The 26,295-nt window shown below is 40.5% G+C and overlaps 1 protein-coding gene across 2 annotated transcripts in view; it reads left to right on the forward strand.

The window, feature by feature from the left end:
• The window catches only part of pvrl2l (PVR cell adhesion molecule related 2 like), a 299,167-nt gene that overhangs the window by 164,821 nt on the left and 108,051 nt on the right, over positions 1-26,295 (forward strand). Inside the window, exon 7 of one of the 2 annotated variants that reach the window (XM_034124712.1) lies at positions 758-4,690. The exons of the other annotated variant lie outside the window; for it this stretch is intronic. Coding sequence (XP_033980603.1) covers positions 758-1,368 — 611 coding nt within the window. The 3' untranslated portion in view covers positions 1,369-4,690. Of the gene's footprint in view, positions 1-757; positions 4,691-26,295 lie in introns of those variants that run through there. 2 annotated transcript variants of the gene reach the window in all.

Genomic DNA, 26,295 nt, shown 5'->3' on the forward strand with positions numbered 1-26,295 from the left:
GTGGGTATAATTAGGGGTCTGGGAAAGAGACAAAGTGTAGAAATGGGAGGGCTTAAGGGATGTCAAACCTTGTGGCACTTCCCAGGCGTGACTGTGTGCTATTTCCCACTAAACCTCTTCAAATAACCTCTCTGCCTGTCTGTCTCTGTGTCTGTCTGTGTGTCTTTGCTGGGCTGATTCGTCTAACCCTATCAAAGACGGCAGGAGGCGCAAAACAAACTGCTTTTTGCTGCTGCTGTAAAAACCCATCTCTCATCTTTGTTTCAATCTCCGACTGAAAACAGAGTGGAGTGGCAAACTTGGCTCACACCAACATGAAGTGTAGAACAAAGGACCGTTACAGTAGTAAAGGCTTCTCCCCAGCTGGCAAAGGGGGGGGGGGCGGGGCAACAACAGCTGAAGTGCCAGCAGCTGGACAGACATGTGTTTAGAGCAAAATGTCTGCGAAATGCAGCGCAGCAAGCCTCTGGGAAAGAGTGAATGAGGCCCATTCAGCCTGATCCCAGCAATGACTGACTGCTCCCTCACCAAGGGATTACACTGAGAAGAACATTACTACACACTTGTAAGCGGATTGTAACACACGTAGTGGAAGACACTATCACTACAGCACACTAACAATACAAGAAGAACTGTGAATACCTCCCCCAAAACTGAACACGGCTTCCTTAAAAACAGCCGTCAATTCCTGCCATTTTTTTCTTTTCCTCCACCCATTTTTCTACCCCTCCTTCCAACCCCTCCATCCCCTCTGCAGAAGCCCTGGAGGATCCGTCCAGCGGCGGCGTTGTGGCGGGCGCCGTCATCGGCTCCCTCCTGGCCCTGCTATTGGTTATCGCGCTCATTGCCGTCCTCCTGACCCGGAGTCGCCGGCAGCAGAGACGCGGCTTCCCCAGCAGCGGGGACTCCATAGCAACCGGCAGTGGTAGCAATGGTGGAGACTATGGCAACAAAGCCCGTCTGCTGTTCAGCGGCACGGGCAACAACAGCAGTAAGAATGGGACGGGTGCAAACAACAACGGGCCCATCTACACGTATCGAGAAGGCTGCGACGCCACGGGGACTCTAACGGAGAAGGCCAACGACTTCCACCACCATCACCTCCACCACCCCGCAGTAGGCAACCCCCCCTCCGCCCACGACATCCTCCTGAGTGGCGAGATAGACGAAGTTGAGAGGAGGAAGTTCGAACTGGACGACAGCATGGAGGAGGAGTACGACAGGTTTGGGGGCGGGAACATGCTACCTCCGGCCTATCACGTCCACCGAGGCCATGGCGGGGAAGAAGAGTTGGACGTGTACCTCGACGATGACATGGAGTCTCAGAGAGACGGCTCAGTTATTTCCCGGACTGCCATTTATGTGTGAGCAGAGTAGAGGAAAGGTGAGGGCTGAAAATAGGGCAAGGGGATGCGGTGGAAGTTGAGAAGAGTTCAAGAAGGCGCTCTTCACCCGCCGAATCAATCAATATCGCCTCCATCAGCTAAACCTACCTGCTTCAGATTCAACCTCATCTAAGAGCTGCCATCAGTTACATCCTGTCCGCTTGAAACCGACTGTATGATTTTATAAAAAAAAGGATGGTTGAAAGAAAAAATATGAAAAACAGGAAACGGAAGTTTTTGTGAAGCTGATGAAGGAAAACTTGTGGTGGCAGAATATGGAACTGTGTTGAATCATGGAGACAGATTTCATTTAGTGTTCGCCAAATGTATCAAAACGTAGGAAAAAAATACTGCAAAAAGCCAACAAAAAGAACTCTGATGTGATGCTGCTTATCGCCTACGTTCCTGTTTCTTCAGCTTTGCTAGTGTGTGACTGTTGAGTGACTACATTATTTGTATTTTATACTTTATCAGAAATGTAATCTGCAAAGCCGGAGAGCAACATAACCAGTATTACAAAATCAACAAAAAACGCCTTTCTGTTTCAAAATAAATCTGAGAAAACGCATCACGTCGAACCAAACGGCTTCTTTCGATGTTCCCATTCGCTTCAGACTCTTCAGATGGAGACTTCACAAGAATCATTTTATAACTTGAAAAGCCAAACTTGGCAACAAAGATGGAGTTTCTGTTGTTCCAGTGACAACTTTGTGGGGTGACTCTGGGTTCCCGCCCCACCCTGTGACACCACCTGCTTCCCTGATGGAGCGAGGGCCACTAAACTGAGAACAGAGCAGAGCTGACAGGGTGTGCTAATGTGTGGCTGGCTGTGGTGTTAATGATGTGCATCATCTATATATTGGGCGCCGTCTCACTATAGCACAGTTGTTGTTATTGTTCTTGTTGTAGATGTTGTTGTTGTTACTGTTGTGTAATGGTGTTGATCTCGCGGAGGAAAAGACGCACCGGGAGCCTTGGGGATTTCACACAATACCACATTGGGTCGGTAATGACTCATTTAAACTCTATTTTTTACCCTTTTCTCTTTAAATCCCTTTCTATATTTTCCACTTCTGTTTCTTCCTCTTTATTTATCTCCCCGTCTCTTTTCTTTATGTTCCACATGCACTATTTGTGTGTTTTGCCGACGCTGTGTGCCACACACATCTCATTCTGCTCTTTCTTTATTTACATAATGGGCGGCTTAGACGTGTGCCGCAATGACTGTGTGCAGGGGATAACTCGTATTTATACTCCTATCTGGGTCGCATCCGGCCAGGCAAAGTATTCACCGGCTTTGTTAGGGGCTGCTTTATTTCATGTATTCATTGTCCATGTCCTGCAGAATGTTCTTAGGCTATGTGCCGGATTACTCCATGTTTTCTCTTCTGATTGGACACAAAGACACGCTCTGAGACGCATTTCAAAACAGGAAGTTAAACAGGCTAAATGAAATCACAAACTTTTTTGTACACTAACAAAACTAATGGTTTGTGTTGGTCTGCTGACGTTAAGTCTCGCTTACATTAACTGAACAAGCAAAACTAGATGGACAATTCTTTTTTATTTTGATAATTAACGGTACGTCTTAGAACTGTTTTTGCAACTCATTTGCTACTGCTTAGCAAGTTAAGACTTGTGACGCTCTTCAATACATTTGCCTTATTGAGTCCCACCTTTTTCCTACTCATCATGTTTTTTGCGGGCCCCAAATCGGCCAATTCTCAATGACCGGATTGTATCAGTTGTCTGTTTTATGTCTGCATGGTTGTGACGTGACACAGAGAGGTTTCTAGAATGGGGATCACGGGCAAATTACATGTCACTTGTTAGACGCTTTTATCCAAAGCAACTTACATACTCAATACTGTGGCCAATCCCCACAGGAGCAATTTGGGGTGAAGTGTCTCAGGGACACAACGACATGCTGACTGCAGTGGGGTTTGAACCCCTGATCCGAACACCAACGCACAACGCACATCTTTGACATTTATAGAGAGCCTGTTAGGGAAGTGAGAAAGGCTGCAGTTAAAGAGAAATGAAGAAGAAGGAGAACAAACTGCTACATGCTCCAGCAGCTGAACTTGGCACTCTCTGCTTTTTAAGCTCTCTGTGTCACATCACAACTACGCTTTTTAACTTACTGTAGACGGGGAGTGTTTAATGGAGCAACTTAGGTGGCTGGAGTCACTTTGCAGTCAAGGTTACTGGGTGTAAAGTCAAATTTAAAACAGTGTGGTATATATTTACAGTTGTGCATAACGTGAGTTCAAGTAATATTTATCAGAGCAGATCTGAAAAGGGTATCTGTAAGGAATGTGATTTTGACAGAGCGAAAATGATGTTATACTCGTATTATTAGTCTTGTCCCATTTCATTTACTCATGCCTCATTACGATGTAAGACTATATTGTGATAATAATGAAGATGTTATTACTCAAATGTAATTATATGATCAGTACAGACTGATTGACAGATTGAAAGCTGAGACATTTCAAATGCAAAACCTCAGTTGATGGATTTTGTTGCATTTAAGGAAGTCGGTTTCAGCTCAAATTCTGAAACGAGTCCTCAGAAGGTCCCTGGTTGTTATTCGTTGTTGAACATTATACACTGTGCAATCTGTTATTCTGTAAATGAGACAGCTATATGTGCTATGTTACAATCCATAAGTGGACACATTTTCATGACGTTTCACAGTGTGTCTGAACAGGTTGCTGATATCAGTGAGTGAGAAGAGCCATACTGTAACTGCTGTTGCCACACGTGTCACATGTATTAGGATTGTTTATTGTATCACTGCAGTACAGTTCGGATTTAAGTGTGTTTTTAACTCCATAGGGTGCATGCATGCTCCAAGATCCAGGCACTTCAACTCTGCAGAACAAAAAAGAGATGTTTTATTTGAGTTTTATCATAATGATAAAGAATATCTCTTAAGTTACCACTTGAATCTACAGTTTTAAGATGATTTATTACTGTTAAGTTATGTTTGAAACACAACTGTTTTCCCAAGTGGAAAATATATTTTCTTATTGAAGATTATAATGTTAATTATTTCCACACTAAAAATAAAATGTCGTCTCTCCCTATCCGGCCATTGTAGGCCTCAGCACATCTTTTCTCCAGGGGGTTTACTGCAGCGGCGTCATTCTAAACAGTCGACTCTGATCACAAGTTGAGCTCCTAATTAGTCCCAGAATCTTGTAGCATGCATTTACCCTCAGTGAGGAATTCATCATCACTCATAACTTTTGTTTTTGCACAACCCCATTTTCAATAAAAAAAAGCTTTCTGAAACAATTCTCTGTGGAGAAAACTGGTAATTAATTAAGCCGAGCTATGTTATCAGTCTAGACGTAAATACCGAGACTCTCGCACCTCTTTCCTTCCTCAGCTAATTTCACAGCACTACGCAGTATAGTGCACCTGCTCTGGGATATTTAGCCTCCTCAACAGATCTGCCAGAGGGAATTTTACAAGTTTTGCAAACTCGAGGAGAAGTACAGTTTGTCAAAACAATTTCTCACAACTTCACACCTGGAGGCTTCCCATTGGATAACGGTTTTGCCTTCACAGCAGCACAATTGAAGGCTCCAGTTAAACCAGGTATGGTTCCTTTGTGTTGTTGTGAACACTGGACCAACTGAACTTTGGTCTGCATCAAACAACCACTCTCTGTTCCAGGTCTGGCCTCGGCACGTTGTCAAACTAACTCTGGAGTGCTTTGTCATTTCATTGGTTAAAAAAGTGTCTTTCCTTTTCCTGTTCTGGTAACTATTAGCCTATTTGTGCTAGTTTTGAAATATGTACTGCAACGAAACAGGAAATATCTAGCTAGCCAGTGTATCCTGCGATACCTAATTCTACATTCCTGCCACTAGAAGACTATTTCTCCTGGAGGAAATCGATCAGTAGCTCTGGAGTTTGGTGGGAATGATGACTTTTGATTAGACTCAGCTCTGCCACTGGCCACCAGCCCTCTATCAGCTAACTAACTAGCTAGCTACTAAATGTGTACAATCTAACAACTTTGCTTGATTTAAATACCAGTAAAGAAAGCCCAATACAAGGGTCTGTTGAGTCTTTTTAGGTACTAACTGAATATGTTATTGAAGGACAATTCCAACACATTGGAACTCTGTACTGTTAAGTTTTGACTTTGGGAGCACAAACCAAAACATTGAACCATCTTTGCATTGTTCTGATTCAGGAAGAACACGGAAGGTGTAAACCCTCCCTAAGTTAAGAAAGCCCAGTTGACTTGTTGCTTTTGTCAGTTTTTCTTAAGCCAACAGGAACAGGCAAGAGTTAGATGACTTTTGAATTTGCTTGTCACATTTTGGTCAAGATAAGGTTGAAAAGAATATCACTATGAAACATATCTGAACTTTAAATGTGTAAATACTTGTAAGCAGCAAAGATAAAGGTTATTGGATGTGTTTATCAGCTAAATTGAGGTGAACGGAGTAAAAAAAAAAAATCATTTTGCCTTCTTTTGAGGAATTTAGCAAGAAGGTCAAAATGCAACTTTGTAACAATTCAAAGGGAATAATTCAAGTGGTGCTCGACAAGATTGTTTAACTTTGATGAGAAGAAAAAACAATGTATTCCTCATTTACCAAGATTCTGTGTCCCAGGAGGTCTGGTGAGTGGAAACTGGTGGTGGTGGTCATGCCAATTACCAATGCCCTTGTCTGCCAAGCCTCACAAGGCGTGTGCTCTGGGAGGTTGAACTTAACTTAATGCCATGAGTGTTGGGCCAATGCTAAGCAGAGGTAACAGGTCACTTGGCTCGGTCAGGGCTAAAGAGAGGGGAGAGGATGGAGAATAAGGGTGGTGAGCCTGGTACTACATCCGGGGAATACCAAATAGGTCGGGACAGAAAGAGAGACTTTTTATTCTGGAATCAGATAAATCAAGAGTTAAAAGATGAGAGGCAGAACAAAAACCAAAACCTCAGCCCATGCCGCGAGGAGGAGAAGACATCACCAGGTTTTTTGAAAGCCACCTGAGACAGAGAACCTTTGAAACACTCTCAATTATTCACCATAGAGCCTGGAGTTAGAGATGGGCAGATGTATTACTTGCAGAACCCAATTGGTTGGCTGTACCGCAAAGATGAAAGTGTGTGAAAGGAATAGGAGATTTGCAAGATCGGATTAACAAGTCTGACAATGGAAGCTGGAGGTTTGGAGGGAGCCTCAAAAGAAGTATTTATTTTAGTGTTATGCCACCCCCCCACATGGTGATTGGCTGCTTCCACACAATGACAACTGACAGTCCTTTTCAACCTGTCCAATTAGTAAAAATGGCTGTCCTGTTTCCAGAGCCTGGTCTATCAGCGTCAGATCTTTTTAATTTTGAAGAAATGTTAAGCAGCACTCCAGAGACCCCTGTGCAGAGTTGGAATTCTGTATTTCCTTATTTTTCCCTATTAACCTTCTCTTTGCTCCAGCTTTAGCACATAGTACAAGCTGTTCTTGCCATGTTTAATTCAGCAGACGGCATGAAAGTGTTCCGCATTATCTCTCTGCTTCACTCTGAAGGAGGAGGAAGACGGCGAGATAGAAAGAAGAAGGGACTAGAGGGGAACAGAGTAAAGTGAGAGAAGGAACAGAGAGGGGGAAGAAGAGGGCTATTAGTTATTGAGCTCGGCTTTTGTTGTTAAGCCAGTTAAAGCCTCGCCTCTGCCAGGCCAGCTGAGACTCCAGCAGACGTGGATGAAGTTTCCTCCTCCCAACACTGGTTAAAAGAGCCTTCATTGTACTCTGTAACCAATGTACTTAAGGCAGCGCTGTCCTGCTTTCCTGCCTCTCAGGATGCCTTCTTCTGCTCCCACTGTGCTGCTCCTGCAATGTTCTGTGCTATACTTAGGGAAGTCATTCGTCTTGTTTTTTTTGTTTTTTGTTACAGTCCAGGTTATTTCTGGTTTTTGGTATGCATGTTCATTTGAATGGCCATTCATTTCAAATGACTGTCTGCTTTTATGTAATTCCTTTTCTTACCTCTTCTTTGGGTTGTGCAGTTTCAGCTGTATCCCCGTTTCAGTATGCAGGGAAATAAATGGCATTTTATTTATCTGTAAACAATGGATATGTAGTATATCACCATGACTGAAAGTTGAAACCAAAAGCTGAGTTATTTTTACTGACAGCATTGTCATGGGACGCTACGTCATTGAGTCACATAATGTAACTTCCATAGCTTTTTTTAACCCAAATTGTCATCTAGTTTCTAAACCGAACCAATTCTTTCTCAACATTAACAATGTGGCATTGTGAATTCTTGCAAGATGCTGAAATAATACTTATTTATGAAACCTATTGTCGATTCAGAAACGTCACATTCAAAGTAAACATGGTTTAAAAGGATTTGCAGTAAATGATGTTGACTCGGTTTGTATCCCCTGTGGATGTTGCTACATAACACATTTAAAACAATTGTTGATGCTTAGGCTTAGTTTCTGTTCTTTCTTACCTTTTTAAGTAGTTTTTGTCACAACTGTACTATTTACTAATGCTGTTTGATGTTGGGCTTGTATTGTACAGAACATTTCAGATCTTTTTTTTTGCCTGCTTCAGAGAGCCCTTCAGAGAGTGAACTTTGGTAGAGTTGCATATTGTGAAACCAAAACAATAAGCTGAAAAATACTACAAACTTTGTAGACTTAAAAGGACTGCAGGATCAGGTGATAATTCTCTGCGTTTCTCACTTTAAGTAACTTCTTTCAGAAACAAGCAATCATATAAAACACTGTCGCAAATATATATCAACTATAGCTGTCTTTTCCTCTTCTTACAAGCACTGGTTGTTACTTATAGTGAAAACCACCCTTGAATGATGGGATAGTAGACTAAAAGCTTTAGGAATCCAAACTATAACATATAATAAGTACCCTGTATCAAGATTGATGCAAAACAAGTGAAATCTTTAGAGAGATTTAGAAAAAAGAACCCACTTCTGGGGTCATTTGGGTGCATTTTCCATATCTCTGGCCCCCCTCGTTCGATTTTGATGATTGACACCTCTTATTAACCGTTAGAGCCAATAGAATCGAGGGGAAGTCCCTAAAATCCATCTAAACATTACCCATTGGTGAATGAGTGATGCGTAGCCAGAATGCCCCAGAACCGGAAGCTGTCATACATTCTAGTAGCTATCGTAGCAGCTAATATGAAATCTCCATTATTGACATAAAAATGGAATGATGGATTATCAGTAATCATTTCAAAGTGACACAGACACATTGGATTAACCATTGGATTAACCTTCAGCAGCGTTGTTATTGTTTTAATGCCATTGAACACAACTTTTCATCAGAACACAGCAACGGTAAGACTTATTTTCCGATTTGGTCCCGTAAAGCTAATTTCTTTGTTGTTGTTTGTTGTCGTTTCGCCGCGAGTTCTGATCGCTCAGTGATGATACTTATGTTTGTGGAATCTTTGGAATCTCAGCTTGCTAATTGATCTTGTTTGTGCAGATTCGATAAGTAATAAGGGTATTTTACCTTGAGTTCTGTGCTAAGTGCGTTAGCATTTTTTCGCTCAGGGCTAATTCAGAGCCTTTGTTATTACCCTTTTGTTTCGTTTAGCAAAAAATTGTTAATATTGTCTGATAGCTGAGTTTATTCCCGTTAAGTGGGTATGACACATTCATAGTTTGTTAAATATTAAGAAGCCCTCAGACGCTGTTTCTTGCAAGATGTTGCGTTTTAATTTCAGTTGTATTACCTTCGGTTCTCACTGGAAAGTTTCCTTGTATATTTTGTCTTTGTCGCAAACCTTCTATCATTATCAGTCCCCTGCATTCACTCAACTCTTCAGTGTAAGTGGTGCTCAGTGGTCTTATCAGTCTTCTGTCCAGTTACTTCAAACTGAAAAAAAACGAAATTTCACTTACTTAAGATCCTGGAGCATTTCTTATAAGGACTGGATCTATGAGCCCTTTATTTCTGCTGTTACTCACCCCAGATATCCATTATTCTAGAAGGCGTAGTCATTCTCTTGATTCAGAAAGACTGTGGCACTATCGGCTGATATAATGCCGTCAGCATGACATCATTTTAGTTGGCGACCTATAGCATTGATGTACAGACAAATGACTTGAAAAGGCCTGTTTCATTCATCTCTCCAATGTAACCATTTTCTATCATTTATCTTCTTGGCTGAGAGACATTCAGGTTTTTAGTTCACCCTGCCTCCACAACCCCATATTTCTTTAATCCCGTCTGAATCTGAAGTCTCTTTGACGTTTCACCTTTGTATAAGGTGCCAAAATAAAATAAAAAACTGCATCACCTGAGTCCTGGCAACCCTAACCCTAACAGGTTTTAGAAGGAATGTAGCTTTTAACTTGTGAAACTGACTGAACCTTTAAATCTCTGATTAATCCTTAATGTTAAATGAACACAACAGGACGTGAAGCGGAGGAGCCTAATCACTTGATTGTTTTTGAGCTCAGCACAAAGTCACTTTGAACAAATGTAACCAGATTATCTGTGATGCTAAACCTTTAACCTGTTCCACCCTGAGCCTGTTTTTCAGGTCTCAGGCTCGAAAATGACATTCCCAGAACCAATGACCATATCTTCCCTTCTAATAGGGTTAAATTAATAATCTTTGTTCTCAAAGTAATGATAAACCTGTGGGTTGGATGTAGAAAAGTCAGAATCAATATAGATGTTTTTTATTTTAAAGAAAATTCAGATTGAACATAGTAAAAAACTGTAAATTATAGTGTCCGTCCAAAAATTCTTTTTACTTATAGTGAAAACTACCCTTGGATGATGGGTTAGTAGACTAAAAGCTTTAGGAATCTAAAGTACAACATATAATAAGTACCCTGTATCAAGATTGATGCAAAACAAGTTCAATTTGACCTTTTTAGAGAGATTTAGCAAAAAAAAAACACTTCTGGCGTCATTTGGGTGGATTTTCCATATCTCTGGCCCCCCTTGGTCGATTTTGATGAATGAAATATCTTTATAACCGCTAGAGCCAATGGAATCGAGGGAAAGTTCTACACACATTAACAAATAAGGAGTGAGAGTGACGCGTGGCCAAAACCGGAAGCTGCATACACTCTGTTGGCTACCATTAGCAGCTAACTTTTTCTCTCCGATTTTTACATAAAAATGGAATTATGGATTATAAATAATTTTTTCAAAGCTACAGATACATTATTAACCTATGGATCAACCGATTCAGCCGCGTTTTTTCTCGTTTTAATGCCATTGAACACGTCTTTTGATCAGATTGACAGCTACGGTGAGACGATCTCCCATAAAAGCTCCGTAAAGGTACGTGTTGTGATGTCTGTGTTTGCTTCCCCTGTCGCGAGTTCGGATCGCTCAGTGATGATACTATACCTATATAATCTGTGGAGTCTCAGCTTTAATCGGATATATTGTATGTGCAGCTACGATAAGTAATAAGGGTATCTTTATCTTGAGTTCTGTGCTAAAGTGCGTTAGCATTTTTTCGCTTAGTGCTAATTCAGAGGCTTGGTATTACCCTTGTGTTTTGTTTTGGTAAAAATGGTTCATATCTTCGGTTAGCTGAGATTCTTCCCGTTAATCTGGTGCTACACATTAATAGTTTCATAAATGTTAAGAAGCTCTGAAACACAGTCTCGAAAAAAAAACCGTGGGGGGGGTGGTCCACTGGGGGGACCGTCGTCCTTAAGATGTTAACAAAGATTTATTTAGTCAATCCTTTTAACAAAAACCCGCCCTAGAGAAGCTTTGAATTGCATCTTGTGACATACAGTATATGTACAGTTTTGTTTTTGCATAATGACCCTCTTATTATTGTTGTTTGATTGGCCTTCATCGGTGTTAAGAAAACTCCATATTGGAAAATATAAAGAAATACACATTAAAATGAATGCAGAAGGAACTGCAACCTTTCCCTTAGTTAAATTCCATGCCCTGATCTTTCTTTTCAAAATGTGGCACCTACATTACCCACAATGCAACTTCCTGTTCAGACGTGGTACTTATTGTTCTTGGTGACTTTAACAAAGGTAACCTCAGCCACGAACTCCCAAAATACAAACAGTTTATTAAATGCCCCACCAGAGAGGGGAATAGTTTGGATCACTGCTACACCACCATCAAGGGAGCCTATCACGCCGTCCCCCGCGCTGCACTGGGCCACACTGACCACACCATGGTCCACCTGATTCCTGCATACAGGCAGAAACTCAAACTGTAAACCTGTAGTGAGGACATTCAGGCAGTGGAGCAGTAAAGCTATGGAGGAACTTCAGGCGTGTTTGGACTGTACTGACTGGGACATGTTTAGGAATGCTACTCAAAGTCTGGATGAATATACAGAGGCTGTGACGTCATACATCAGCTTCTTTGAGGACAGCTGTGTACCAACACGCACCAGGGTGAGTTTCAACAACAACAAGCCCTGGTTCACACCAAAACTGAAACAGCTAAAGCCCCCTACACACCAATCTGACACCAAAGAACACGTCCCGACGGACCCGACTGTTGTGTCGCCTCACGTCTCCTGCGTCTTGGCCAACAGTCGCACTGGAACACACCGCAAAGACTTCAGCCGACGTACGAACTGCGCATGCGTGAGTGGCAATAACTCTCCTTACCAGCAGGCGGCGGTAGTGCGTATTCGTCATTCAAAAGAGGCAACAACCGGAAGACAGACTGCGTGATACACACCAATCTGAGTAGGACGACAGGACGCTCATCGACGGCCAGACATCTATCGACATCTATCGACAGCCGAAATCGGCTTGGTGTGTAAGGACCTCTAGATTGCAAAAGGAGGAGGCGTTTAGGAGTGGCAATAAGGCACGCTTTAGAGAGTCGAAGTACGTCTTTAGCAAGGTGGTGAGAGATGCTAAACGACAATACTCTGAGAAACTCTAACACCAGCTCTCAGCAAACGACTCTGCTTCTGTCTGGCGTGGTCTAATGGTCCTTAAACACCAAGCCGATTTTCGGCGTCGATAGATGTCTGGCCGTCGATGAGTGTCCTGTCGACCTACTCAGATTGGTGTGTCCCGCCCCGTCGTGTCTTTTCGGCCGTGCCGACGCCTTCTGCCACCTGTCGGTAAAAGGCTGTCGGCTAAAGAAATCACTCTGATTGGCTGTTCAGCTTAGCGAATCAGTGCATGAGAAGCGAAACGGAAGTGAGGGACCCAAACAAACGATTAAGAAGGCAAATCTGAGATTTAAAAAAAATCTAAAGACACTAATTTTAAATTAAATCCAAAGCAGTTTTGAGCACATTTAAATATCTGGCATTGTTGCTTGATCAAATAACTTAAATAGTGAATGGATTGTAGAAGGTTTTGCTGAAAACTTGCCTTTATCTGGAGGCAATTCATTGACTAATTGTGACAGATCTAGACTTCATCTCTGCTCATAAGTAATAATAATTTTAAGTTGAAGTGAATTTATACAGCGCCTTAGTACAACTAAGTTTAGCTGTTTTGTTCTTTATTGACACACAGGAACAAACAGATCAGAATGTCATGCTAAAAAAGAGCTGTTAAAAAATGCTTTAAATTAAGTTAAATCAAAGTCAACAGACCTTTAAACCAGTGGTTCTGAACTGGTCAGGCCTCGGGACCCACTTTTTTCCTTTGTCAATAAATCGCGACCCAACATTTTGAACCACACAAATCAATTCAACAAAGAATTGTGCTGTAATATATACACTTTTCAGCATACAATATTAATTAAAGTGAAGTACAGTGCATAAATCCCTTCACAGAACTAAAGAAGTATGCTTTTAAAAAAGTTTTAATGAGATGATGGTCATCAAGTTTCTAGAATCAAAGCTGAACTGTATAACATAAAAAGGCACACTTGTATTGCACTCAATAAAAAGGCAGACTTGGAGCCAATCCTGCAAATTTACCACACGTGAAAAATGTGACATGCTGAAAACCCAACCCCAGAAGGGGGGTCTAGGGGGATTGTCCCCCAGGAGATTTTCAGAGATACTACCATATAAACTACGCATTCTGGTACACTCTGAGAAGAAAATAAATAAATCTATTACTACCCGACATAATATTTGATGCCATTGTTTGTTTTTCACTTTGTTCTGACAGCTGAACTTGCTCCTCCACACAGAGAGAAGAGTAAAGAGGAGATAGATGTGAATTACTTTAAATTGTGGGTAAGGGTAGATAGCTTCCATTGTTCTGTGACCTGTCAATCATCAAACCGGGGGTCATATTTGTTGTCAAGTGTTCATTTTTATCTGAAGTCGTACCCATGGATGTATAAAGAATAGTTATATCGCAAAGTTATTCTCCGTGGGGACTTCCGGTAACAATCTTGATTCTGATTGGCCAGAAGACTCGAAAAAACATCAGCAAAGATGTTTTATTGAGAAGATGATCACTACGTGACAGAAGTTTTCAAAACCGATTATGGTCTCCGGTACTTCCAGTCCAACGCCTACTGCATGCACAGCATTAGAAAATCGGGCCTTCAAAATAAAAGTTTGACTTTTTTCCAAAAAAAAAAAAAAGTTCTTCACTCACACATCTGCGAACCACTTGAAACGACCCAAAAGTGGGTCGCGACCCACCAGTTGAGAACCACTGCTTTTAACCCCTCTAAAACTTAGCTGCAAGTTAATTTGACTACTTTACTACCACAGGCTTAACCTGCTGTAAAGATCCTTGAACACGACTGAATATCAAATATTCTACATGAGCTTTTAAGGTTCTGTAAGTGGCCTTGATAACACTGGATTTCTGTAAATGAAATACATCAACCTGATACAGCACGGTGCCTCAGTTCTGTGGAACTCTGTCCAAAGATCAACACCCAAACGTGAAAAGTTCTTGTGTTATAGATTTGTTTTCATACAGCTAAGGCTCAAAACGAATTTCACCAGTGTTTGTTTATAGAAAGTCCATGACGCCCAATATGAGAGAAAAATATCAAGTTTTAGCACACAACTCAATATTTTGAAACTTCCCTTTCCCTGGCCACATCAACCAGCTCTGACTGGGGGATACCAAGGCGCTTCTTGGCCAGCTTTGAGAAATATTCCCTCCAGCTGGTCCTGGGTCAGCCCTCGGTCTCCTCCCAGCTAGAGGTGCCTGGAACACCTCCCTAGGATGGCAGCCAGGTGGAACCACCTCAACCTGCTCCTTTCAACGCGAAGGGGCAGCAGTTTACTTCCGAGTCCCTCCCGGAAGACTGAAATTCTCACCCTATCCCTATGGGAGATGCCAGCCACCCTCCGGAGAAAACCAATTTCAGCTGCTTATATTCACACTCTGGTTCTTCCGGTCATGACCCACATTTCATGACCATTGGTGAGGGTAGGAACAAAGATGGACCGGTCGTTGCGGTATAGCGAATTCAATACCGCTCCCGCTGCTCTGATTCTCCGGCCCATCTCACACGCCATTGTTCCCTCACTCGAGAACAAGACCCCGAGATACTTGAACTCCTTCACTTGTGGAGTGGACAGTCCTTCAGTTTCCTGCTGAGAACCATGACCTCAGATTTCGAGGTGCTGAGCCTCACCATTGACCTGTTTACTATTTCACTTTACCTAAATATCCTTTTCAAAATCAGCTGTAATGACAATCACAAAAAAAACATTATATTCTCAATGTAAGATTTTTAGAGGAAGATTCATCCCTGCGTCCGTCAAACTTATTTTTCCGTTATTTTCTTTTCCTTTTTTTCTTTTTTAATAAGTGGATAATTGATTGAATGCTAAAGTATCCCTTCTCAAAGCATTTAGGAAAAACAAAAAGGATGAATTGCTTAGTTCAGATTGCCTGTGAGTCATTTCAGCCAATTTTTAAATGATTAATTCATTAATAAAATGAAGCTGTGTGGAAACAAATTAGGTTATCTCCCCCAAAAGGCAGAGTTACTCTTCCCTCTTCTTCCAATCAAAATCAGCCTTTATGAGTACAAGATTAAAACACTTCTAAAGACAGATGTTTTTTTATGTGCAAAGCCGTGCTGCTTTGGACAGAATCCCAGCTTCCATCTTCATCGCTTCTTTTGAGAATAGAAACAGCAGAACAAAAAAAAAGCTCCAATTATAGGTCTGGCAAAGAATCCTTAAACTTTTAAACTCAATAAACTCAATAAAAGACATAATACAATGTTCAAAGTGTGTATATATTGTTCAGGGTAGAAAATGTTGGATTAATTCCCAAACTACCGAGTTTACAGCAGGCTGAAAAACAAAATAGCCTCCCCAAAAACTCAAAGCTTTGAAAATCTTGTCGATAAATGTTGAGTCAGGTAATTTCAGTGCTTAGGCCCTGTTTTATTGTTAAATGTATTTTATAATGGGGGGCCACCATTCAGCCTGTGAGAGTGGTATAATTCTGCTGGCAAACACTTAAATTACCAGCTTTTGCTTTTTAAAAATGGAGAAGGAAATACAGTTTCTGAAAATCGTTTCCAATGATAGACGTGTAATTTTTTTTCCGGAACTCTTAAAGTGCTTACAAGCATGGGATTTGATATGTGTGGGGTGTGGGGGGGGGGCTATACTGTATATGAGGCCCTACAGTTCGGCTCCATTATGTGTATCAAATGCATTGATGCCACTAAATGACACAATAAAAATAGAAAGTACTACAAATAAGTTCATTTACATCTTACATTATTAATATATACACACGTTTTTTTTACAAATATCCAACCTTCAAATTGCTATTTTAAATCAACATTGCTCTGCACACTTGCTAAAGATCATTTGTGTGGAATTCTCAGTTCATTTGTAGGGCTGTGCGAGTATGGCCAAAAGTATGTGAGTAAATCTCACTGTAAACTATTTAATTATGACCGATCATAACTCAGCTTTATGCACACACATACATTTTGCATGGTTTAGGAAACGGGCTCCGTGTTACAGGACGGGTCGGGTGGTTTGACGGCACCGCCGCAGACTCTCTGCACGGAGGAGCCGCAGCTGAGAGGCACACGTCCACCAAGCCGAACAACTGTATCCGGTCACAGAGATCTGCTATTTTAAAGTAAAGTCAACACATATCGACCCTAAATATAGTCTATATTAAGAACGAGAAAAGTTTTAACATATATATATAGTTTTTTGTAAACATATGACAAATGTGCGAGGGTGATGACGTCAGAGCATCGTCCTATGTGCCGGGGCTGAGCCCCGTACAGCCCCGGCCCAATTTAACCCCTGCTTACAAATGACAAACCGCTGTCTGAATCCTTGTGTAGGAGTCAGTCTGTCACTTTTTTTCCCCTCATGTTTTTCCACTTCCTTATCAGAACTGTACATATCGCAGCAAGAAAACCTCTATCACCATCATGTCAGGTCAGCGCTGATGACCCGACAGATATTTGGTTGCTGTGGTATTTTCCTCCCGGGGAAAAGTGAGACGGACGGAGGTTATGTTTGCTGTTAAATGAGCAAAACACTGTGTGTCCAGGGAGAGATAATCTATATTTATTTGTGACTGTTCAGATGGTGTGTGGTGAAATGGAGTTTCCTGGAGCTACTGACTAAGTCCATGACCTGGGTTGCCCTTGGCCCTTTAATGCAAATAGTAAGTAAACTGGCTATGGAATCAGTGCAAGTTTTTGGTGGAAATCCTTAAATTAAGGGCTTTTAGTGGTGTTATAATACCCTAAGTGCTTAAAATTAGGGAGATATGTCTTAATTTAACTTTTACCTCATTTATTGTCCATCCTGGTCTCTGAGCTCATCTTGGATGTGTTTGTAGTTCAGTTGACTAAAGGCCACTTCACTCATTGGTAGAAAATGAAACAATGGACCCTGGACAAAGACATAAGAAGGCCTCTTTCGTAATCTGTCCATGCCTTCTCTTGTCCTACTGTATCCATCCTATTTTGCATGGCACCTATGTGCTTATATTTAACATCTAAAAAAATTATTTCATATGAGATGATTTTTACCACTCTCATATGTGTACACCTAATTTGAAGCTACAGTATAGCCATTTAGCTTAGTTTAGCATAACAACTTGAAATAGATGGTTCAGCTAGCTTGGCTCTGTGCAAAGGTAACACATTTTGCATTCAAGGTAGTGAGATGTCACATGAGAGTTAGGTGGGATGAATGATACTACTCTCATGTCTGTACGCTACATTTGAAGCTATAGCCACTTAGTTTAGCTTAGCATAAAGACTGGGAACAGATGGAAACAGCTAGCCTGATTTGTGTAACAAATTCTGCCTTCATCTTAAGCTAAATCATTTATACAATAAGGCATCTTATTTTAATCATTTCAAAAACCAAATTTAAAATAAACAACAAGAGAGTGATTGCAGGGTTGCCAACTGTGGGTACCTGGCTGGAGTGAGATTTTGATATCATGGGTTTAATTCGGTTTAATTACACATATTCGCACGAAATGACTGCTATCGTGTCAGCAGTGGGACCTTAGCATATAGGATATATATACAATATATACAAATACACAATAATGGACACAGACTATAAAGGGCACACAGTTTCATTCACTAATGAAAGTCAAACATGTTTGTTTCCACTGTTTTATTGTGTGCCTGTCGAGATAAGCAATTAATTGACTTATCGTACGATAAATAAAAATTCACTCGATAACTTTTCTGACCTCGATAAATTGCCATTTACATGAGGATGTGACTAGCAGTTTGAAAGGATGCACTTGAATTATTATTATATATTATCATTATGTCTGTGGTCTAAAATGGTCATACAATGGTGCCGACAATATTATCGTTTATCACAATAATTTCCGGGAAAATGTATCCAACAAAATTAATTATCGTGAGAGGCCTATACATGAAACACACACACACAAACAAATATACAGACTTACTCCAAACTGCCAAATATATGAATTAACACACTCTCACTCTCATATACTCTTTGACTCTATTTTGGCCTAGTAGAACAATAAGCAGCAGACTTTTACTTTTGATCATTTCTACTGGATCTTAGATCTGCGCATGCGCCATACGGGTCGGCAGTTGCGGCTCCAGAGTATTTGTGTTGGGTAATCTATGGTAGGGCTAACCCATACAGTGGTGGGGCTCAAATCAGTATTTGCAATGTAATTACATACACGCTCCCCCCCGACAGTGAAACGCCACGCGTGAGGTTTAGATTATTTCCCTGTCTCAATCCAAATTGAACTGTATGAAATAAAAAGGCACATTTGTCTTGTAGTAAATAAAAAGGGCGACCTGGAGCCAATCCTGCAATTTCCCCACAGGTGAAAGAGTTGACATGCTGAAAACCCAACCCCTGCAGGGGGGTCTGGGGGGATTCTCCCCCAGGAGATTTTTTTAAATACTAACATAAAATACACATTCTGGTACTCTCTTGAGAAGAAACAACAATACATCTATTACTACACGACATATTTAAAAAAAATGAATGCCATTTTAGTTTTGTGTTACTTTGTTCTGAAAGCTGAACCTGCTGCTCCTCACAGAGAGAAGAGGGAAGAGGCTGTGTGAATTACTTTACATTGTGGATAAGGGTGGATAGCCCCCATTGTTCTGTGTGTCAAAATGAAAGACAGCCCACACACCTATCAATCATCAAACCGTGGGGTCTTATTTCATTACGTGTTGATTTCTATCGTCGATTTCAAATGTGTGCTCTAAAATGATATTTATAAATGACTATTATCATTATTATAAGCAAGACAATAAATGGCAAAGATATGTAGAAAATAAACGTATTTGAGATACGTTCGTAACAAACGTAACGTGGGAGAAAATATGTTTCTAGAAGATATGTAGAAAATAAACGTATTTGAGATACGTTCATAACAAACGTAACGTGGGAGAAAATACGTTTCTAGCTAAACGTAATTGAGAATGCAGTTTAGTTCTGTGGGAACGTAATTTTTAGGAGACAGGGTTGAAGATTCTGCTGCTGTAGAATTCACTATTACAGTAAATATAACACTAACATTCCTGACAATAGATCTCAATAGTCATCTTTTATGTACATGCCTTTTTAATAACATTTTTGAATGGAACATTCATAAATCAAAATAAATAAATATAACTTAAATATACATGACCTCTTAAATTAAAAATAAAGTGAACATTAACACCAATATTATCATTTATAAAATGCTATAACAAAAAAAATAACATAAGCAGCAGATTTTTTTATTAAATATACATACTACAAAATAAGCGGGTATTGAAGTGTAAATGGACAACCAAACGGAAATGGAAATGAAAAGGCCTGATGGTGGTGCTAAATCAGAGCCTATTACCTGTTCTCAGTCTTTTTCTCATCAAGCATCTTGTGTGTAGTGATCCAATATCATTACCATAGCCTTGCCCTTTAACAGTTATTACGAGCCCAGCGCCTAGCCTTCTTACAGGCAAAGTCACTGATCAAGTCCTTGAAGTCCAGCTTTCTAGCCAACTGGCTTTCAATGGACAGCATGGCAAGACTGCAAAGCCTTATGGGGGGACATGGCTGCTGAGCCTAGAGATGGATCTGTTGGTCCTGGCACCAGGGGGAGGGACAACTGATTTAGTATGAATAGCTGCTAAAAACGTTCCTGCATTTATTAAATGTCAGCTAAAAGAGCAGTGAAATGAAAAACCTCTGCATTTTCTGTGAAGATATTAACAGTACTTAATGTCAGCAAAACATTACAATTATTATTTACAATGGACTACGCTTAGCTAACAGACTAATTTCCACCACTCATAGACCACACCCACCTTTTCTTTTGAAAAACTGGGTGACATACTGTCGCCCTTTAGTCGCTCTCTCTTGTCTTTCTCTCCTTTCTTTTCTTTTTTGAAAGCCTGACTTTGTGAGTCGTTGAGACATGGTACACACGTAAGTACTAGCATCCCTCCTCACATGCTCTCACTCTCTGCTAGAAAGAAAGTAGTACAGTTTATACTGACCTTTGTAACTCACCTGCATTAAATTATGTACAATATATTGTGGCTATATCTTTCAAAACTTACACTTTTATAATTAAGATAAAGATATGCTTTTTTTTTTCTGGATAATCAAACAAAAACCCTTACCCCTAGATTCCACCGGGTCCGTCTGCGCCGCGTTACGGCTGCGCCGCGGTTTTGGTCCGGCCTCCTCCGGCGTCATACCCTACCAGGCGCGTTTCAGAAGCATTTCAGAAGCGGAGCGTCTTGCCTGCCGGCTCGCAGTTTTTGTTGATTTGGGCATATTTCCTGGACAGGCTACTTTGTACAGACAAAGTTAATAATAACTGTAATATTCCAGTTATAAAGGACATGAATCAAAGATGTGTTGCTGTATTTTAGTGGTAAAAAAAATGCATTCATCATCATAATTATTCTATATATATAATTTACACAGTGCCTGTAAACCGTAACGCGTAACGCGGCCGTAACGCGCCGCAGACGGACCCGGTGGAATCTAGGGGTAAGGCTTCACAGTCTGAACCAAGATGGCAAATTGTATTTCTCCTTAAAAACATTACAAAAAGCAGAACATGCCAGATCCAATCCTTTTGCTTTTACCTTTAGCAGTAAAAGCACCAGACATTGCGTAACTTTTTTATCCGAGTCAAATCCACTTTAGTGAAGTATTTCACTAAAAAGCAACCTTAGCAAAACAGGAAATTATGTCAAATTCATATTTTAAGAATTAGCAAGCACCTATCTATTTTCAAACGTTTTATTTAGCTAATGTTGCAATTGTTGCAAAATCGCTACTGTATTTTTTTAATGCGAAATATTGGAATATTTAGCATTTTTTTTGTTATTTACTCTCTCATGATTTTAAGTTATTTCAGGTTGAAAATATCCCGTACAACCACAAATTAAGGGCTTCGGTACAGGATTAGTGTAGCATCAGTGTGGACATTTATCATGTCTCTGCTGTTATGTATGGGTTGTAGATCTTAAGAGGATGACTACAAGGGATCCAAATTAAGTTTATTATCAGAGATATTTAAGTTAATTGATTTTCTACATAAAAGGAAGGCTCCTTGCACATTTGCTTGAGCTTGAATTTAGTTCACCTTATAGTATAGTCCCTGTTCATCCCTTTATAACCATGTATTGCCACCACGACAAAGAAATGGTGTGCATAATATATCATTCTGCTCGGATAAAACTTGTTATATCCTTAGAGTCATTTAAAATGATTTTTTTTCTCCATACCATGGAGTCTAAATGGGTAAACCTTTGTATTTGTAATTGTACAGCCATGCTAGGACACACAAAACCCCTTTGCCCATCTTCTCTCTGCACTCTCTGGGTGTTCCTCAATCGCGAGTACGCTTGCTTGGTAGCACATGTCTGCCGAGCATCTTGCTTCAGAAGCGAGGCAAGAATACTTCCTGGCATTCGGAAAACAAAGAGTGGAACAGGCTAGCAAGTGTGCAGGTGTGCGTCATATGAGAGGCCCCGCCTTACATTATCCGTCACAGATTTGGGGAAATTGGTCCGTGCGCAAAGCATTGTGGGGATTTTAAGACCGCGGAGTCTACTCATGTGCAGCCTCGATATTTCTCCAAACGGAGTACGCCCGGCTCGGTAGATTTCCAAGTATGCTGGAGATTGGAACAGTACTTCGACGACACTCGATGACGTAGTATGCTTGAAATAGTGGCTCTGAAGCAGCTTTACTCGCGATTGAGAAACACCCCCGGTCACACACACAACATACATAACCCTTTCTTTGCATGACCTCTAAAATGTCCATGTGAGCCACGAAAGAACAGAAAAAAAGCTGCGCTACCTTGGGCGTTTTATTGGGCATTTTATACCCTAACCCTGAACCTTATAGTTGAGTGCAGCCCTTTGTTATAACAGTGAGGGTTAAGAGAGCTGTTTGTGCTCTACATTGAACTGTTTTCCTACTCCCTCTTTGGTTTACATTCTTTCAGCATTTTCTCCCTCTCTAAACCTATCTGTTCCCCATTCTTCTTTCTCCAATATGAGGTGCATCATTATTTTTCTATTAAATATGACATTGGGGAATAAAACGCTGTTGTTGTTTTGTTGATAGTTCCATCCATTTATACATACTTCATCCTCCTGTCACGGAGTTCAAGCAGACTTAGAGAGTTGGGCGGGGAACAAATATTATGCTCGTCACAATCATGTAAGTATGTAATTGAAGACAAAAAAAAATGTTTTCTTCAGCATGCAGACTGTGCCAAGTAAAGCCATATTCCTCCAGTCTCTGTATTAATGCTAGCGCTGGGTGACCATAAATGCACTGGAATTCACATACACACACACACATTTTGCACATTTCAACTGATTGACAGCTTATTTTTGGTCAATTTCTACCTTTATCTTCACCTAAATGCATTTTCTTGAATTCTGGCGATCTCAAAAGTATCACCAAATGATTGGGCATCCCTAATTTAGTTGGATATGACACCTTAAATGTTTTTCTACAATGTTTGGTTCCAAAATTAAGCGTGTTTGAACATTTGACCCGAGAGACTGGCGGCCATCTTGGATTTGACCTCTCACGGTCCTCACAGGTCAAATCTGACTTCCCTCCACATCTGAAAATAAACCTTATGGTATGCACTAACTATGCTAGAAATGTCATGCTTTTCTCAAAAAATGCACAATTGTTATAATATGAGAGCTTATCCGCTGTACTAACAGGGTTGGGAGAGAGTGTAAGAGAGAGAGAGAGAGAGAGAGAGAGAGAGGTTCCAGGTTGTTGTATTGAAAATATTCAGGAGAATATTTGTCATTGTTCCAATGATAATAAACAAACATTTGCATAAAGCATATTTGTCCATTCATATGTTGATAAGAGTATTAAAAACTTACATTTAGAAAAAAAAAGGTACATTTAGAACAGATAAAAAATGTGCGATTAATTTGCGATTAATCGCACATTAATCAACCTCTGTAAAATGATCAGTTTCTCTCGTTTTACTATTTGTAAAAACTGGCTTAACATTTGTGTTTTATTCTATAAATTACTGACTGACAACATTTATCCCAAACTCCAAATATTCTCATTTAGAGCGTTTATTTACAAAAAATACAAAATGTTCAAAGTAACCAAAAAAGATGGAGTGTTTTCAGACCTTGAATAGTGCAAAGAAAACAATTTAAAATTCATTTTTCAACAACACAATACTAATGTTTTAACATAGGAAGAGTTCAGGAATCAATAATTGGTGGAATAACCCAGATTTTCAATGCATCTTGGCTGCTCTGCACCACCTTTCACATTGCTGTTGGGTCACTTATTAAGCCACTCCTGGCACAAAAACTCAAGCAGCTCGGCTTTGTGTGATGGCTTGTGACCATTCATATTCCTCTGGATCACATCTGGATTGACCTGGCTTTGGGGCATGGAGCATTGTCCTGCTGGATAAACCCACCCTCAGCTCAATTCAGGTGTGAATGGAGGAAGACCAGATCGAGACCCTGTCATGGAACAGTTGGAACTCCACTGAAAACCTCTGGATGTGATCCAGAGGAAGATGAAGTCACCCAGCAACAATGTGACAGACTGGTGGCGAGCAACCAAGACGCATTGAAAGCTGTGATGGAAAAATCTGGGTTGTTCCACCAAATATTGATTTCTGAACTCTTCCTAAGTTCAAACATTAGTATTGTGTTGTTTAATAATGAATATGAACTTGTTTTCTTTGCATTATTTGAGGTTTGAAAACACAGCATTTTCTCTGTTATTCTGACCAGTTGTAATTATCTGCAAATAAATGCTCTAAATTACTTCTTCTTTTTTTTTGGAGTTTGGGAGAGATGTGTTCATTAGTTCATAGAATAAAATACAAATGGAAATGTTTCTTGAACACACACCTATGAATAGTAAGCACATATAAACTGATCATTTTGCAGTGGTGTCTTAATTTTGTCCAGAGCTGTATATATACATCAGCCCATTTCTGACATATGTGACTTTATCATGCTAGAGAATATTTAAAAATGTATCCCAAAAAAACAAGGGAAGAAAACACATTGCCTGACTCTGCAGTAGCTTAGGAGTGCTGCAGTTAGGTGACGTTAATCAACTGCATCTGAAAACTTTAAGTGGTCGCTAATGTTAGCTAAATGCCACCCACTAGATGCAGTAGTACACGAAAGCCGTCACAGCGTCACCCTCCTCTCCCTCCGTTGGAAGCGTGAGACGCGGTGGCAGGGTTCTAGTCCAGCGTTCAATGTGGTCTGGTGTCCGACTCACACGACCAAGAAAGCCGACAACAACAGCTCCTGGGTGAAAACAAAATCATTAAAACTGACTAAAAACAACGTGTTTCAGTGCACACTAACAAGTCCCCCTCAAGTGAAAAAAATGTAGGGGGTGAAAATCACTATCTGGTTAAAACTATCTGCATAAAACTATCTGTTATATTTTTCATTAGTTTTACCAAAATAACTTGATTTAATTGTATTTAAAATAACATTTCCAAAGAAATAAATCTTTTGAATCTGCCTATTCAGTTTCTGTTTGAATGTGAAGGGTTAAATGAAAGAAGCTCCTTTAGCCGTCTCTGCGAGTTACCGTGAAGACAGGAGCCGATTGGTGGTCCAGCTATGAATTCACAGAGGGCCCGCTATAGTAACTGAACGAGAGAGTAATGTCAAATGACAGTACAATTGACCAATCATATCTTCCCTCTAAATGGGTGGGTTTTATTATCGCGGACTTTATGACAAGTTCCGCCCGCTGTGAAGCTTTTCTTGTTTCCATAGCAACAACAACTTCCTGTCAACAGCGTAAACTCGCCTTCAAAATAAAAGCATGCCAAATTACACTTAAGACATACAACTGCAACAAAAGTAACAAACACAATGCAATATCTTTTTCAATGTCAAAGAACACAAATTGGGTTCACAGGTGTTGTTTTGTGTGGTAGAGGGTCGCTTTCATTGATGCGTTTTGCACCCCAGGCTGAAGTATGTGACGTAATTATGGGTGGGGGTCAGAGGGACTGCACTCACCAGATGTAGTAGCACAAAGTAGCCGTCCAAGTGCCACCCTCCTCTTCCTATGATGGAAGCCTGAGACAGCCCGTGGCAGGGTTCTAGTCCAGCGTTCAATGTGGGGTGGTGTCCGACTCACACGACTAAAAGAAAGGTGACAAAAACAGCAACTGGGTGAAAGAAAAAAAAAATCAACGTCTTTCAGTGCACACGAACAAGTGAAAAAAGTGCAGCACTATCTGTTTAAAACTATCTGCACCTTGTAGCCTACTATCGCTCAGTAAAAGTTACCAAAAGCGAGGGAAACACACATTGCCTGACTGCAGTAGCGTAGAAGTGCTGCAGTTAAGTGACGTAAATCAACTGAAAACTTAATGTGGTCGCTATTAAGATCTAGATCCCTCCGCGGGCTCCATGATCACACTGCGGGGATCCCCCTAATGACCACCTAGCAGCACATTATACTGCTTATTACATGGCTACATACTAAAAAACAAACGAATGATTCATAATATCGATTTTAAAATGATTTAATTGACTTAAAAACGATCATAATGCTTCCGCCAAAAAAGAAAGTCAGTTCCACGGCGCACCAACGAATGGAACTGTAATTCAGAAAATAAACGGCAGCATTGATCGAGTTTACCTGTAACTGTCAAAGTCTGTTAACATTTTATTTTCCACTAACAAGTACTTAAACAATGCGAGAGAAGCCCACACCGTGTTCCCGCCAGTTGATACTTCCTGTGACACCCAAAAATACGAGAATTCAACAAAGCCGTGTTAGCTAAATGACACTCACCAGATTCAGTAGATAAAGCAGCCGTCTCAGCGTATGAAGGGCCGTGTAGGCCAACATTCAAACTCACCTCGCACACACACTACTGAAAACATCTGGCCTTGAACAAACACTACTGAAATACTCTCACATTCACTGCTGAACACCTCGCACACACACTACTGAAAACATCTGGCCTTGAACAAACACTACTG

This window comes from Trematomus bernacchii, unplaced genomic scaffold (assembly GCF_902827165.1).
Source record: "Trematomus bernacchii unplaced genomic scaffold, fTreBer1.1, whole genome shotgun sequence".
NCBI classification, from domain to species: domain Eukaryota; kingdom Metazoa; phylum Chordata; class Actinopteri; order Perciformes; family Nototheniidae; genus Trematomus; species Trematomus bernacchii.